At 33.4% G+C, this 13,406-nt stretch overlaps 1 protein-coding gene across 1 annotated transcript; it reads left to right on the forward strand.

Moving 5' to 3' along the window:
* The first annotated feature begins 8,760 nt into the window (after positions 1 to 8,760).
* On the forward strand, positions 8,761 to 11,839 carry LOC123565394 (forkhead box protein fkh-2-like). The gene is made up of 3 exons (XM_053549122.1): positions 8,761 to 9,003; positions 9,920 to 10,196; positions 11,007 to 11,839. The coding sequence occupies exons 1-3, from the start codon at positions 8,761 to 8,763 to the stop codon at positions 11,498 to 11,500; spliced, it is 1,014 nt and encodes a 337-aa protein (XP_053405097.1). The 3' UTR covers positions 11,501 to 11,839.
* The last annotated feature ends 1,567 nt before the right edge of the window (positions 11,840 to 13,406 follow it).

Here is a 13,406-nt window from a genome sequence, read left to right on the forward strand (position 1 = left end):
CACAGAATATTATGTAGGTTTTTCTTTTTTCAAATATGTTTCTCTTAGAAAGAATAGTCTAGTCTTTTCTTTGCGGAATTATCTTTATGGACTGTCACAATGTAACAATTTTGACTGTAGTTTTTCATTCTTCAGACTTATCTTCGTGGACGGTCTCAAGGAAAAAAGAAAGAGGGTAGGGGAAAGAAAAAAAAAAAGATTTTTTTTTTCTTTTTTTTTTCTTTTCTAAAGGTCAAGAAGGACAGGTCATCTAGATGGGTGGTATTATCAAACATCATTATTGAAATAGTTACGCGTTGTAGTAGAGAGCTGCTACTAATATTTTTTCATGTTAATTTTTTTTGTACATTTATTAGGCAGTCAGAAAAGTCTGCCATTTATACTTCCTTTGTGTTTCAGCCATTGTGAGGATAAAAACCTAAAGATATAGCTCAGAAAATTTAGTGGTTGTTTCTGTGCTACTTTTGATGGGGGTTTTCGCGCGTTTGCCTCTTACAGCTGCCCTTGTCCTTTCTGAGTTTCTGAAGAAAGTTAACTTTAATTACCCAAAAGATGTAAATACTTCCTTTAAGACACTTTGGGAGTAGGACGTTTCTATGTAATAAGTATGTTTTGAATTTTGTTTTCTTGAAAGAGTCATGTGACTCGTCTTTCTGCGCACACAACACGCGTAAATACTTTTCTTAAAGAATATTTTTGCAGTAAGACGTTTTTATGTTTAGAATTTTCTCTTTTGTATTCTTGAAGGAGTGATGTGACTTTTTCTCCCTGCGCACAGAGGGTGTCGTATCTTTTTCCATTTTTACGAAATTAAGTAAAAAATATTTTTGTATTCTTGAAGGAGTCATGTGACTTCTTCTTCTGGCGCACAGAATGCGCGCAAATACTCTATTAAAGACACTTTTGCAGTAAGAGTTTTCTATGTGTCAGCATTTTGTATTCTTGAAGAGTTATGTGATTTTTTCTTTCTGCGCGCAGAAGGTGTTTTGTTTTCTTTTTCCGTTATTGTGAAATTGGGAAGAGAGAAGAAAGCAAACAAAAACAAAAACATTAGATTTTTGTCATTCCTTTCTTTTACAAGGAAGATAATGTTGGATTAAAATAAGAGATATAGATCTAGCTGCACATACCCATTTTGCGGAGAAACCTATATGTATTTTAGTTTCTAGGTATTTGTGAATTGGTTTTCTTTGTTGAGGAAAGAAAAAAAAATCAAAATGATTATAATTATGTTTAAACACTAGAGGGTAACATCGGAAGCCTGCGGGTATCTTAGTTTCGGGATATTCCGTGTTTTTTTCTTGTTTCCTTTGCTGAGGCAAAGAAAAAAGAAAAAATCCAAAAATTGACTACCAATAGTTATTTTTATATACAACTTTATGAAAGGCTGTTCCTTTCCTTGTTCAAAAGATAATGTCTAAACATTGGAAAATATCTTCAGACACCTACATGTATCTTAGTTTCTTAGATATTTTGTGATTTTTTTGGCTTTTATTGGTTAAGGTAAAAAGTCAAAATCAATTATTACTAGCCGTCTTTATATATACCATCATGATAGACTGTCTTTTTTAAGGCTTATGTCTAAGTATTGCGTACATAAATAAAAATTTATGTTCTTTCCCTCAGTTTTTTTCACTCCAAAAACAAACTACATTTTTGTAAACTGAATTTTTGCTATTTTTTAATTTTTTTTACTATTATTCAGGTGCAGCACTGTGGGTTTTTTATATGTTTTTTGCTGTTACATAAGAAGCAGAGTATTTTTATTATTCTTTCTTTTCATCCATGATATGTTAGTTTTTTTCTATGGTTGAGAATATAACTTTCGTCTCAATGAATGCACAAGGACTAGGTGACAGGGGAAAACGGAAAGATGTTATAAATTACCTGAAAGAGAAAAAATATAATATTTATTTTCTCCAAGATACACATTTTACAGATAGAGAAATTAAGTACATTCGCGCACAATGGGGCTATGAATGTTATTTTAGTAACTTTAATAGTCAGTCTAGGGGGGTAGCAATATTTATAAATAATAACTTTAGCTATAAATTCTCTAGTATGGAAACCGACCACAATGGCAACCTTCTTATTCTTCATGCTTGTATTGCAGATGTTAATCTTTCGATGTTTTGTATATATGGCCCAAATAAAGATGACCCTGATTTTCATAAATATATTGAAAGAAAAGTGGTAGAAACTGGAAATCATTGTTTAATTGTTGGAGATTATAACATAGTGTTAAACCCAGACATTGATTGTTTTAATTATATAAATGTAAATAATCCTAAAGCAAGAGAAACAGTGCTTCAAATGATGATCGAATGTAACTCAATTGATGCATGGGGAGAACAAAACATTGAGGAAAAACAGTATACATGGTTTAAGAGAAATCCTATTAAAAAAGCAAGCCTAGATTTTTTCCTAATTTCCAGTAATTTATACACAGACTTGAGTAATGCGTCAATTTTACCAGGCTATAGAACTGACCATTCAATGATTTTATTAAGTTTTGAATTCGGAAAGTTTAAGAAAGGTACCTCATACTGGAAATTCAACAACTCTTTGTTAAGGGATATTCAATTTGTTGAACAAACTAAGCAACTTATAATGCAGATTAAAAGACAATACGCTTCAGAAGAACAATCTTCACAAGAACAATTAGAAAATATAAGTAATGAAGATCTAATATTGCCCATAAATGATAGACTTTTTTTTTGAGGTTCTTTTAATGGAGATTAGGGGAAAAAGTATAGCTTTCTCCTCCTTTAAGAAAAAACAAGAAGATAATAAACAAGAGAAACTTATAAAAGAGATTAGTACCCTTGAAAAACAAAATAATATTAACTTTGATTTATTACAGAGTAAAAAAACAGAATTGGTAGAGCTGAGATCAAAAAAATTGCAGGGTGCCTATATAAGGTCTAGGGCTAAGTGGATCGCTGAGGGTGAAAAACCCACAAAATACTTTTGCGGTCTAGAAAAAAGGAATTTTGTTTCTAAGTTAATGAACTCTTTGTACTCTACATCAGGAGCTCTCCTGTAAAAGCAAGAGGAAATTATGAATGAGGTTGTTAACCATTATAAAAACTTATATTCAGCAGACTGAAACAGTAGAATTAGACCATATATTACAAAATGGTAGTATCCCAAAATTAAGTGAAAATGAGAAACAAGGTTTAGAAGGACATCTTACATACAGTGAGATGCTGAATAGTCTAAAAAAATGTCAAATGACACAGCGCCCGGCAGTAGTGGGTTTACCACTGCCTTTTTAAAATTTTTCTGGTCGGATATTGGCCATTTCTTAGTAAGATCAATTAATTACGCCTTTGATTCGGGGGATCCCTCGGTTTCTCTTAAACAAGGGGTTATAACCTGTATCCCAAAGGGAGATAAAGATAAACGTTACATTAAAGATTGGCGTCCCATTTCTCTTTTGAATGTTTCGTACAAAATCGCTTCTGCTAGCATTGCTCAAAGATTAAAAAATGTCTTGCCAAATTTGATTAGTCCAGACCAAACTGGTTTTCTTCCTGGAAGATTTATTGCAGATAATATAAGACTAGTGTATGATGTAATGTTCCACACAGAAGAACAACAAATACCAGGAATGTTATTGTTAGTAGATTTTGCAACAGCTTTTGATTCCCTTTCATGGTCTTTTATGTACAAAGTGTTACAGTATTGTAATTTTGGTGAAAACTTTATAAACTGGGTTAAATTGTTTTATAATGATATACAATCTTGTGTCAATATAAATGGTCACCTGTCAGACTGGTTTAGGGTCCAGCGAGGTTGCCGTCAGGGGGACCCCCTGTCCCCTTATATCTTTATTCTGTGTGCGGAAGTATTAGCAGCAATATTGAAACAACACAAAAATATTAAAGGGATAAGAATAAATAATATAGAATTTCTCCTGTCACAGTCTGCGGATGACACGACTGTATTATTAGACGGAACTGAAAAGTCCTTAAAAAACACAATACAAACATTAGACTTCTTTGCAAGAATATCAGGATTACAAATAAACATAGATAAAACAAAAGCTGTTCTGATTGGATCTTTAAAAAATAGCAGGTTTTTACCTTGTCCAGAACTAGGACTTCAGTGGGAGTCCCAGTTTTAAATTACTAGGAGTAACTTTCACAAATGACCTCAAAAATATGGCAAATACTAACTATTTACCAGAAATTGAAGAAATTAAAAGGCTCTTTGCTCACTGGAATAAAAGGGTTATCAGTCCAATAGGTAGAAATACAGTCATAAAAACACTAGCTTTACCAAAATTAATCACCTTATTATGAGTTTGCCAAATCCAAATAATGACATCATAAAAACTTTGCAAAATTCTTTTTATACATTTTTATGGAATGGCCAGGATAAGGTAAAAAGAAGTACTATTATTCAGTCCTATGAAAATGGAGGTATAAAAATGATAGAGTTAGATACTTTCATTACCGCTTTAAAACTGACTTGGCTTCGCAGATATATGAGATATAATACTACATATTTTGAACTTATTACAGATATCTACCCTTTTCTTCAAGCCTATAGTAAATATGGGATGAATTTTATGAAAAATAAACTAAACACTGTTGGAAATTACTTTTGGAATGATGTCTTTAAAGGAATCATACGAATAAATGATCAATACCCAAAAAGCTGGAGTGATTTTTGTGCACTGCCAGTATGGCACAGCAGTAATTTTAAAATTGGTGGTGCTAGTTTTTACTATCCCATGTTCATAAGGAAAGGAGTTTTATTAGTCAACGATTTTCTAGATAGAAATGGAAATTTTCTGTTGTATAATGATTTTATTGATAAATATGAAGTTAGAACAAACTTTTTACAATACCAAAGTATCATCGCATCAATAAGAGAGTTCATTGACAAGGTTAGATTTCCACATTATGCAAGAAGGGAAACCTCACCTTTACAACCATTTGCAGTAAAAATAATTAATAGTCAAATAAAAAGATGTAGAAAAATCTATGCTTCCCTACTTGCCAGGTCAAAAATAATCCTCTCTTCAAGGAGAAAATGGACTGATAAATTAAATTTAAATGCGCTTTTTAACTGGAAATATATATATAAATTCCCTTTCATTGCAACTAAAGATACAAAGTTGCAATGGTTTCAGTTCAGACTGAATCATAGAATCATTGCAACAAATTACTCTCTCCAAAAAATGGGTTTAAGAAATGATTCGTTATGTTCTTTTTGTAATACAGAAACTGAAACTTTACAACATTTATTTTATGATTGCCGTTATAGTAACCTATACTGGACTGAGGTCAAAAGATGGATAAACGAAACTTGTCCGAATATTTCCACTGAATGGTCAAAGACAGATATTATTCTAGGTAACGAAAAATTTAGTATTGCATTAATGAACATATTACTAAATGCGAAATTTACTATATATCAATGTAGAACTAGAAACATATTTCCAAGCTTTCAGATTTTCAAAACACAAATGGAAATGCTATTGAAACTTGAACATTTTAATGCTAAGAAAGAAAACAAATTAAACAAATTTAATGTAAAATGGAGTGATTGTCTAGCTCTGCTTTCACTAGACAACTGATTTTTCATATGTACAGCTCATTTCGAAATCTCCCCAGTGCTGCACCACCAACCCCTACTTTGTTTCTGTCCCTTCTCTCCCCCACCCCCCTTTTTTTCTCTCATGCTTTTTGCATAGCCTCTCATGCCGATCTGGTATCTTTTATTTTTGTTCTTTATTAAGGTTATAAGAAGTAGGTATTACAAACAAGAAAGATGAATAACTGTGTTTTGATTACTATAGCTTATTATACTTGTAGGAATTATCTCCCTTTATGTAGCTCAATAGTACTTATTACACTATGGTATTGCTTTGACCCTTGTTTTGTTTAATATAATTGGTTTCTGTTATTGAGACCAGTGTAGATCTTGATCAGCCTGCACTGCAGTGCAGTCTGATCAAGATCTGTGCTGTTTTTTACGCCTATTGGTCAGATTTTTTTGGTAAACATCTTGTAATCTCCATAGTACTGTTCGAATTAAAGAAATCTAACATGGCAAGGGTCAGGGCATTATACGAGTTCTATATAATACAATCTTTTTCAAATAACTCATTATGTAATTACCTACTTATAGAATTTTCTTATATATATGCTATATGCTGTAACCTACTATTGACAAATAAAAAAAAAAAAAAACTACCTAAATACGTTCAATTCCATGATCCTTAACACATCATATGTACCCTTGCAATGCATTTTGTCGCTACCAAAACTCGACCGAATTTTGGTAGTGACTACCAAAATGCGTTGCTACCATTTTAAGGTGTAACACAGCCTTTTCATAAGTCTGCAAAATAAGTTAAAGATCTGTATACTCTGAAATGGGGCTAGCTATGAGTGACAGCTCTTTGATAACTGTACATTTTATATAGAATAGAGAGGGAAAACTATTTAGGTCATTACAAACCACTAGCAATAAAATAACGATTGAAGCTGACTGTCCATTAGCACATTTCGCGACTTAATCATGTACATTGGTGAACTTAAGTCATTAGTGCATATTCTTATCATCAAAAAGGGTTATTTTTTTACACTTTTCGCCGATCAGTTTTGCTAACAGGGCATTTGTTGATGTTATTTATTTTAATGGACCAACAGGCAACTGTTACATGGAGAATATATGGAGAACATCTGAGCCGCACCATGAGAAAACCAACATAGTGCATCTGCGACCAGCATGGATCCAGACATGTTGGCACTATGTTGGTTTTCTCGACCATTCACAGAAAAGCATGTATAAAAATACTGATTATAAATTGAACATCTATCTGTTTTTAACTGGAACATATTTCGAGTTCTTTAACCACTAAAGCAGAAAATATAATGTATTTATTACTTGTTTGATTGATTTTTACTTGACTGTAATATCACAATAAAAAACTGTATAAAACATTAGCAAACGCTTTTGTGATTTAATGAAATGTTGGGACTATCATAATTTGTTTGTGCATTGCTTTATCAGACAATGGGAATCGAAAATTGGGTAGTGACAGGTAAACGAATGATTGTCGGAGTTTTTCACAGTTTGTGACATATTCACAAATATGCCAATAAACATGTCTGACTTTATTTTTCTTCATGGTAAATTAATATTGCGCGAAGAAGGGCGGGAAAGCAGAAATGATGCGTCATTGTAAACTATATATTTTGTCACAGACCGAGAATTTTATATTGTAAAAGCCGATGCAACCGAGCTAAAAAACGTTCATTTTATCATAACTCGTTCCAACGGCCATAAAGAATAAATTTTCCAGCTTGAAACTGGCAAAAAGATGTATAGATTAAAGAGCAGCATTTACTCATTTCCTTACATAAAAAACTAAATTTAATAACAACATAATATTAATAACGAGTATGCAACCTACGCAATTATTAAGAATTTAGAAACAAATAACATCAAGATTTCAAGGTTTGAAATTCTTTGGCAATATAAAAATATAAATTGCCTTTGGCCGTTCACATCCGCAGAAAATTATCGCAAAGACAAACTTAAATCTAGAGATGTGCGTAAGTATGTTTGTAACGAGGGCAAACACAACATAATGAAAGTAATTACACAATACAACAAACAAATTTTTATCAACTGACAATGGCTGTATATCCGCTGGATGTTGCATGACAATATTATTATTATTATGGTATCGTATCCCAATTACAATTCTAATCTGCATTGAGGAGCGTTTTTCTTTTCTAAAACGCTTTGGTCAAGAAGTTTGCAAATCTAATTTAAAGAGATGAAATTAATTCTATGATGGTCTAGTTCTGTTTTTGAGGAATGCATTAAATACATGCTTCTGACGGATGGACGGACGGACGGATCTACAACTGGAATTATCTGCACATCATTTTTTATAACAATGCGGAATTTAAGAATACATATATTGAATTACGGTTTTAACACTCCCGTTTGCCTCTTTGAAAATCAAGATAAAGAATATATGTGGATATTCTAATTTCACGAGCTGTTTACAATAACAAATAAGAGCTGTGGTATATTATATTACGGATGCAACTGTATTAAATAAATTTTAGTTTTTTTCTTTTTTTAAATTTCGTAGTGAGAACAAAATTATTGCAAATATATAGCTTATTTTATTGCTAAATGGTGTTTTCCGGCGTAAATGTTTAAAAGCCAAATTGTATGTAATTAACAGATGTCATATTGGAAGTTTTTTTTCACTCTGTTTACTTCTTGTAGACATGTAAAATAATACTAACAAATGCAGTTACATACATACAATGATTTGTCTTTGATACAATTTAGTGCAAAATGCGTTTTCCCTAAAATATGGTTGATAAATAATTTCATTTTCAGGACAAAATAAGCTGCCAGATAGTGTTGACCATTAAAAAGAACAAATGCAAATATGTTTGATGAAATAATCAAATAAAGTTGGTAACTGCTAAAATTGCTGTCTGTGTCTTGCCGTAAAAGAAAGGGAGTGACGAGTGTAAGATATGTCAGTTGTTGTGATTAGCGGATCTGCCAAGCCGCGCAAGCTGTGAATAACCTAAAGGTGAACACCGTCATGTCAAAGGACATCCGTATATATACGTTTCTGCAGATATTATGGTCACAAACGCTCATTGACCATTGGAAAAGACAGAGCAAGTGAAACATTTTGTAAACGGATTTTATTTGAACATTTTAAACTTTAGAGTATTATCGTTGCATTTTAATAACATCAACATGAATACTAAAACTCAGCACCCATTCAGCATTGATTTTATTACGGGAGAAGCCATGAGGAGTGAAAATGATGACCTCGGGTTAAATATGTACAACCCTGACCAGCTGGCTGACAATATGGAAAAAGCGCCGATAAACAACTGTCGACAGACACCGTCACCGACGGACAGCGGACTAGAGTCCGACCACTCGCCGTCGCGGTTAGAGACTCACAATGCATCGAAAGACAACTCGATTGCTGAGGTAAGGAATTATAAACATTAATGATTATTATAAATAATCATAACTCTATTTCTTTTGTCTTATCAAACATATATTCTAATTATTCTGGTAAAAAACTGCAAAATTTAAAAACACGTGAAAACTATCAAGAAGAAAATGAAAAACATATATATTTTTTCATGAAGAAAAAAAGCAAAAACAATTTTGCTGATCGATACGCCGCGTAACTAGCGATTCTACCCCTATTGGTGTAAAATATTTAGCAAAATTTTCATATTATAAATCTTTCTAAAGAAATGTTAGGTTGATAACAGGAACATTGTAGTTTTCCAAAGAATATCGATAAGTTTTTAAATCTTACATTACCTACATTTTGTTTGGCATAAGAGATACATGTCCGAAAGATTGTTTTGTGGTCGGACTTAAATTATGTAATGTATTTTACATTTTCTAACGATTCTCTGATTTACACTTTGTTCTTGAAAAATAAAGAAAACCCATAGTGAAATATATGACAACCCGCACCACCTGCTGCTCAGTTTGACCGAGGCGGACAATTGATTGATTGATTTTGTTGAATAAAATCTCAAAAAAAAAATAATTAACAGAAATATGGTTATAATTATCGTCTTTGAAATGGAACGAAGTGAAAATTTGGATATAACTGGGAAAAAAGGAAATAAATAAAGGGCTTATCTTACTATTTCGATCCAAATAGTAAGAGGGTAATAGTCACACGTAATGTTTTACGATGCGAACTCTTTTGGAAATTAATATTTAAATTAGGTTCAATATAGAAAAAAAGAAAAATCATAAAATCACTCTGCTAATCACATTTTAGCGTCAGTTACTAGATACTATAATGTACTAATATGGAGACGCAGAAGTGTGTTGACAGCACGTGGGACATCATACCTAAACGTAATCCCAATTTTTATTACAGGTACTCCTTTCTTTGGAGAAAAATGCATCCGGTTCAAAGGCAAAGGTCACAGACAGCAACGCAGACGACAAGCCAACACAATCGTACATTGCCCTTATCTCCATGGCGATTCTTAGTACACCCGGGCGACGTATGCTGCTAAGCGACATATACCAGTACGTGATGGATAACTTTGACTACTACAACAACAACGAAAAAGCATGGCGTAACAGCATTCGTCATAATCTCAGTCTGAACGAGTGCTTCGTGAAAGCAGGACGAGCTGACAATGGTAAGTCTTTAGTTTTTTTTAGTTTTTAGTTTTCACATATTACTGTCCATATGGGATCGTACCCATAAATGTTCTATGGGCAAAAAGGTGTATAGCTCTATTTTATATAAACGAAAATCGTATGTTAGCAGGTCTAATCGAAATGAAAGGTATAAACATTGTGGTTCAGTTCACTCTTGACAATATTTATTTAAACATACATGTACATGTAGTCTGTAAAACTCAAATCATATTTTGATGAAGAAATTCCATACTCAGAGCAAACATTTACCTAGTGTAGTTTTCGACAGTGTCTCACTGCCTTCTTCAGCACTGACTGACCGGTTATGGTAGGTCACGTGACGTAGGAAGGTCACGTGATCGAAGAACAACATCATCAGTTGTATCAAATCATATTGTTGAATTAAATTAATGATTTCCAACATATTTTTACTCTGCCAGAATATGTTAATTTATTACACGTAATCAAATGCTGACACGTACGCATGACTTGAACACGTAGACAGAGGCTAATACGCTAATTAATAGACTCACGGTACTATTTTTTTTAAGATACTATCTTAACACATTTCTACTGTGACTTTTTTGTTTGTTTGTTCTCGCATGTATAATGACTATACATGACTAACCGTCGTAGTTCCTACAGTTCCTATACTCGGTTATTCAGGAAGACAGATGATATCAATGATCACTGTTTTACTAGAGAAAGCGAAAACCGGATCGTATCTTTTTTTAGCGGGATATATACACAACTGATATGACCAAATACATGTCTATCATATTTTTATAGATCTATTTTCTTTTCTCTAGGTAAAGGAAACTATTGGAGTATTCACCCAGCATGTATAGAAGATTTCGCAAACGGAGATTTCCGCAGACGACAGGCGAGACGTCGGGCAAGGAAGAGCTTGAAGGATACGAATCAACAACATGCCCCATCTTCTGTATATAGATACAACATAGGGTACGTGCCCATGACAGCATCACACATCGCTTACCACCCATACAACAACGCGACAGCAGCTTCATCCATGTATTACCCGCAATCCCGCGTTTTCCCGCCAATGGCACATGCACATCCACAAACTACGTCATCAAGCGCGTTCTTGCACACGAATCAATCACAGGCGCAGTCAAGCTATTTGTCAGGGTGTGCCTTTAGTGGTCCACAGGGAAAATCATCGCAAGGCTTTTCTGCATCTGCACAGAAACTTTTGGCTGATCAGACGAACTCGGCAGCTCTTTCAATGCAAGCGTTCGCACAACAACAATTAGCGTCAAGTTTACAGTTTCAAAACTGGTGATGAACGAACACTATTTCTTTTGTGAAAAATGTGCTATATTTTGTAAATATCATTTGTTGCATTTGAATGACATGTATATAGATCTATGTAATATATTAAATAGTGATTTTTCTAAAAGTCGTCTTATTTTTGAAAGCGTTATTTTCCAAGTAGAATCTACGAAATCATAGGACGAGTTCTAACCTAAATAGAGTTTGTTCGATTAACTAAACTAAACAAAACTAAGTTTCTACCCCAGCAACGTCATTTGACATACATTGCCTACTCGAGTTCGATCAACATCGTCGTATATTTCACCACCTTTACTTAATTACATAGTCCTAGCGAAAACCTTCGTTTTGCTAATACACTTCTGGACCATCTCTCAAGCAGAGTTAATTAAGTCGACTGAACTCGCACACAGATCATATATTGCATCCCTCCAATTTTAATATCGATTTACAATAAAGACTTTGAACAGTTCACTTTTACTGATTCGCCTTTTTAGGAATTCCCTCCGTCTGTCCTTCTACAAATCTGGATCCTGCAATTACCCAAAAAGTATTCAAGCTAGGTTCATAAAACTTGGTATGTGATGAGGGCAATATGTAGTGTAGATTATGCACGTACATGACTTATTCTTAGAGGTCATAGGTCAGGTCACTATTGAAGGTCAATTGTTTCCGCTCTATAGCTTTTATATGCATTGATTGATTATCTTAGTGCTACATATTGTTCTGATGGTATTTTTCAGATCGACAATCATCATGCATTTATTTGGAACATATGTTAGCTTTTAAATTTTATGATATTGATGGATGAGTGTACATGTATGCAAAATGAATTTTACTGATTTATACTTCTGGTACAATCCCTGGTATAATCATTTCAAATCTAGTTTTTTTTAGTGTGTTTGTCGTAAAAATTGTGCTATTGTTACTCTTATTGTTGTAGATGCTATGTATTTACATACAGAAGGCCATATAGAAAATAAGTTGTATGTATACTATGTCATCTTCTTAAAATAAAGCTATTATTATTATTATATCATTATTATTATTATTATTACACACAAATATTCCCAATGATAGACAATGTGTCAACACATGATCTATGATGTCGATTAAAGGTCAAGATCACTGTTTAAGGTCAAGTAAAACTCCATATCTTTTATTGCATTGACGGATTTTTTTACCACTACAAGCAAATGTTATTCGTGACCAGACAATATGTCGCATCCATGGCCCATACCTGGTGGCCAAATGTCATATTTATTTGTTATTTGTTGGGTTTAACGTCGCACCAACACAATTATAGGGGATGAAAATCCCCGAGACGGTAACGTCCGTATACAGTTATTCGTCTTTGTTGTTTGCATATAGGCAATTTTTTGGCTGTGTCTAAATACAGAGTTGTGCGCCCGTGATATATCACAGACTCGTATATACCGGATAACTAAATTTGAACAATAAATACTTAAATGTATAATTTGTAACATGTGACTCTAACCCTAATCTTTAGTCAGTATATTATGCACATTATACACTAAATGCGTGCGGACATGCAAAAAAATGAGTATTTTTGCCGTGCGTTCCATTTGATAATAATTCCGCGCAAGCGCAGAACGGCTGCACCAACTCTGCAATGAGAAACATTCCAATTTTTTTCGATGTTTTCCGGTTCCGGTTTACACAACGCAGACTGGTTGTCTGCATGAACACCCGAACACCTCGAATCAGTCACAGAAATTCGTAAACCGCGCCAATATGATTCTTTTACTTTTTTTCATAATGAAAACTGTACATGCAATTGAAAAACACTTTAAAACAGTAAGGAAGTGTAAAGGCCGTCAAGATTCTGCGTGTAGTGCAAATAAACAAAAAAATCCTAAAGCCAGTGCAAGAATGCGGTAAATGACGTCATTGTC

Source organism: Mercenaria mercenaria, chromosome 8 (assembly GCF_021730395.1).
Source record: "Mercenaria mercenaria strain notata chromosome 8, MADL_Memer_1, whole genome shotgun sequence".
Classification (NCBI taxonomy): Eukaryota; Metazoa; Mollusca; class Bivalvia; order Venerida; family Veneridae; genus Mercenaria; species Mercenaria mercenaria.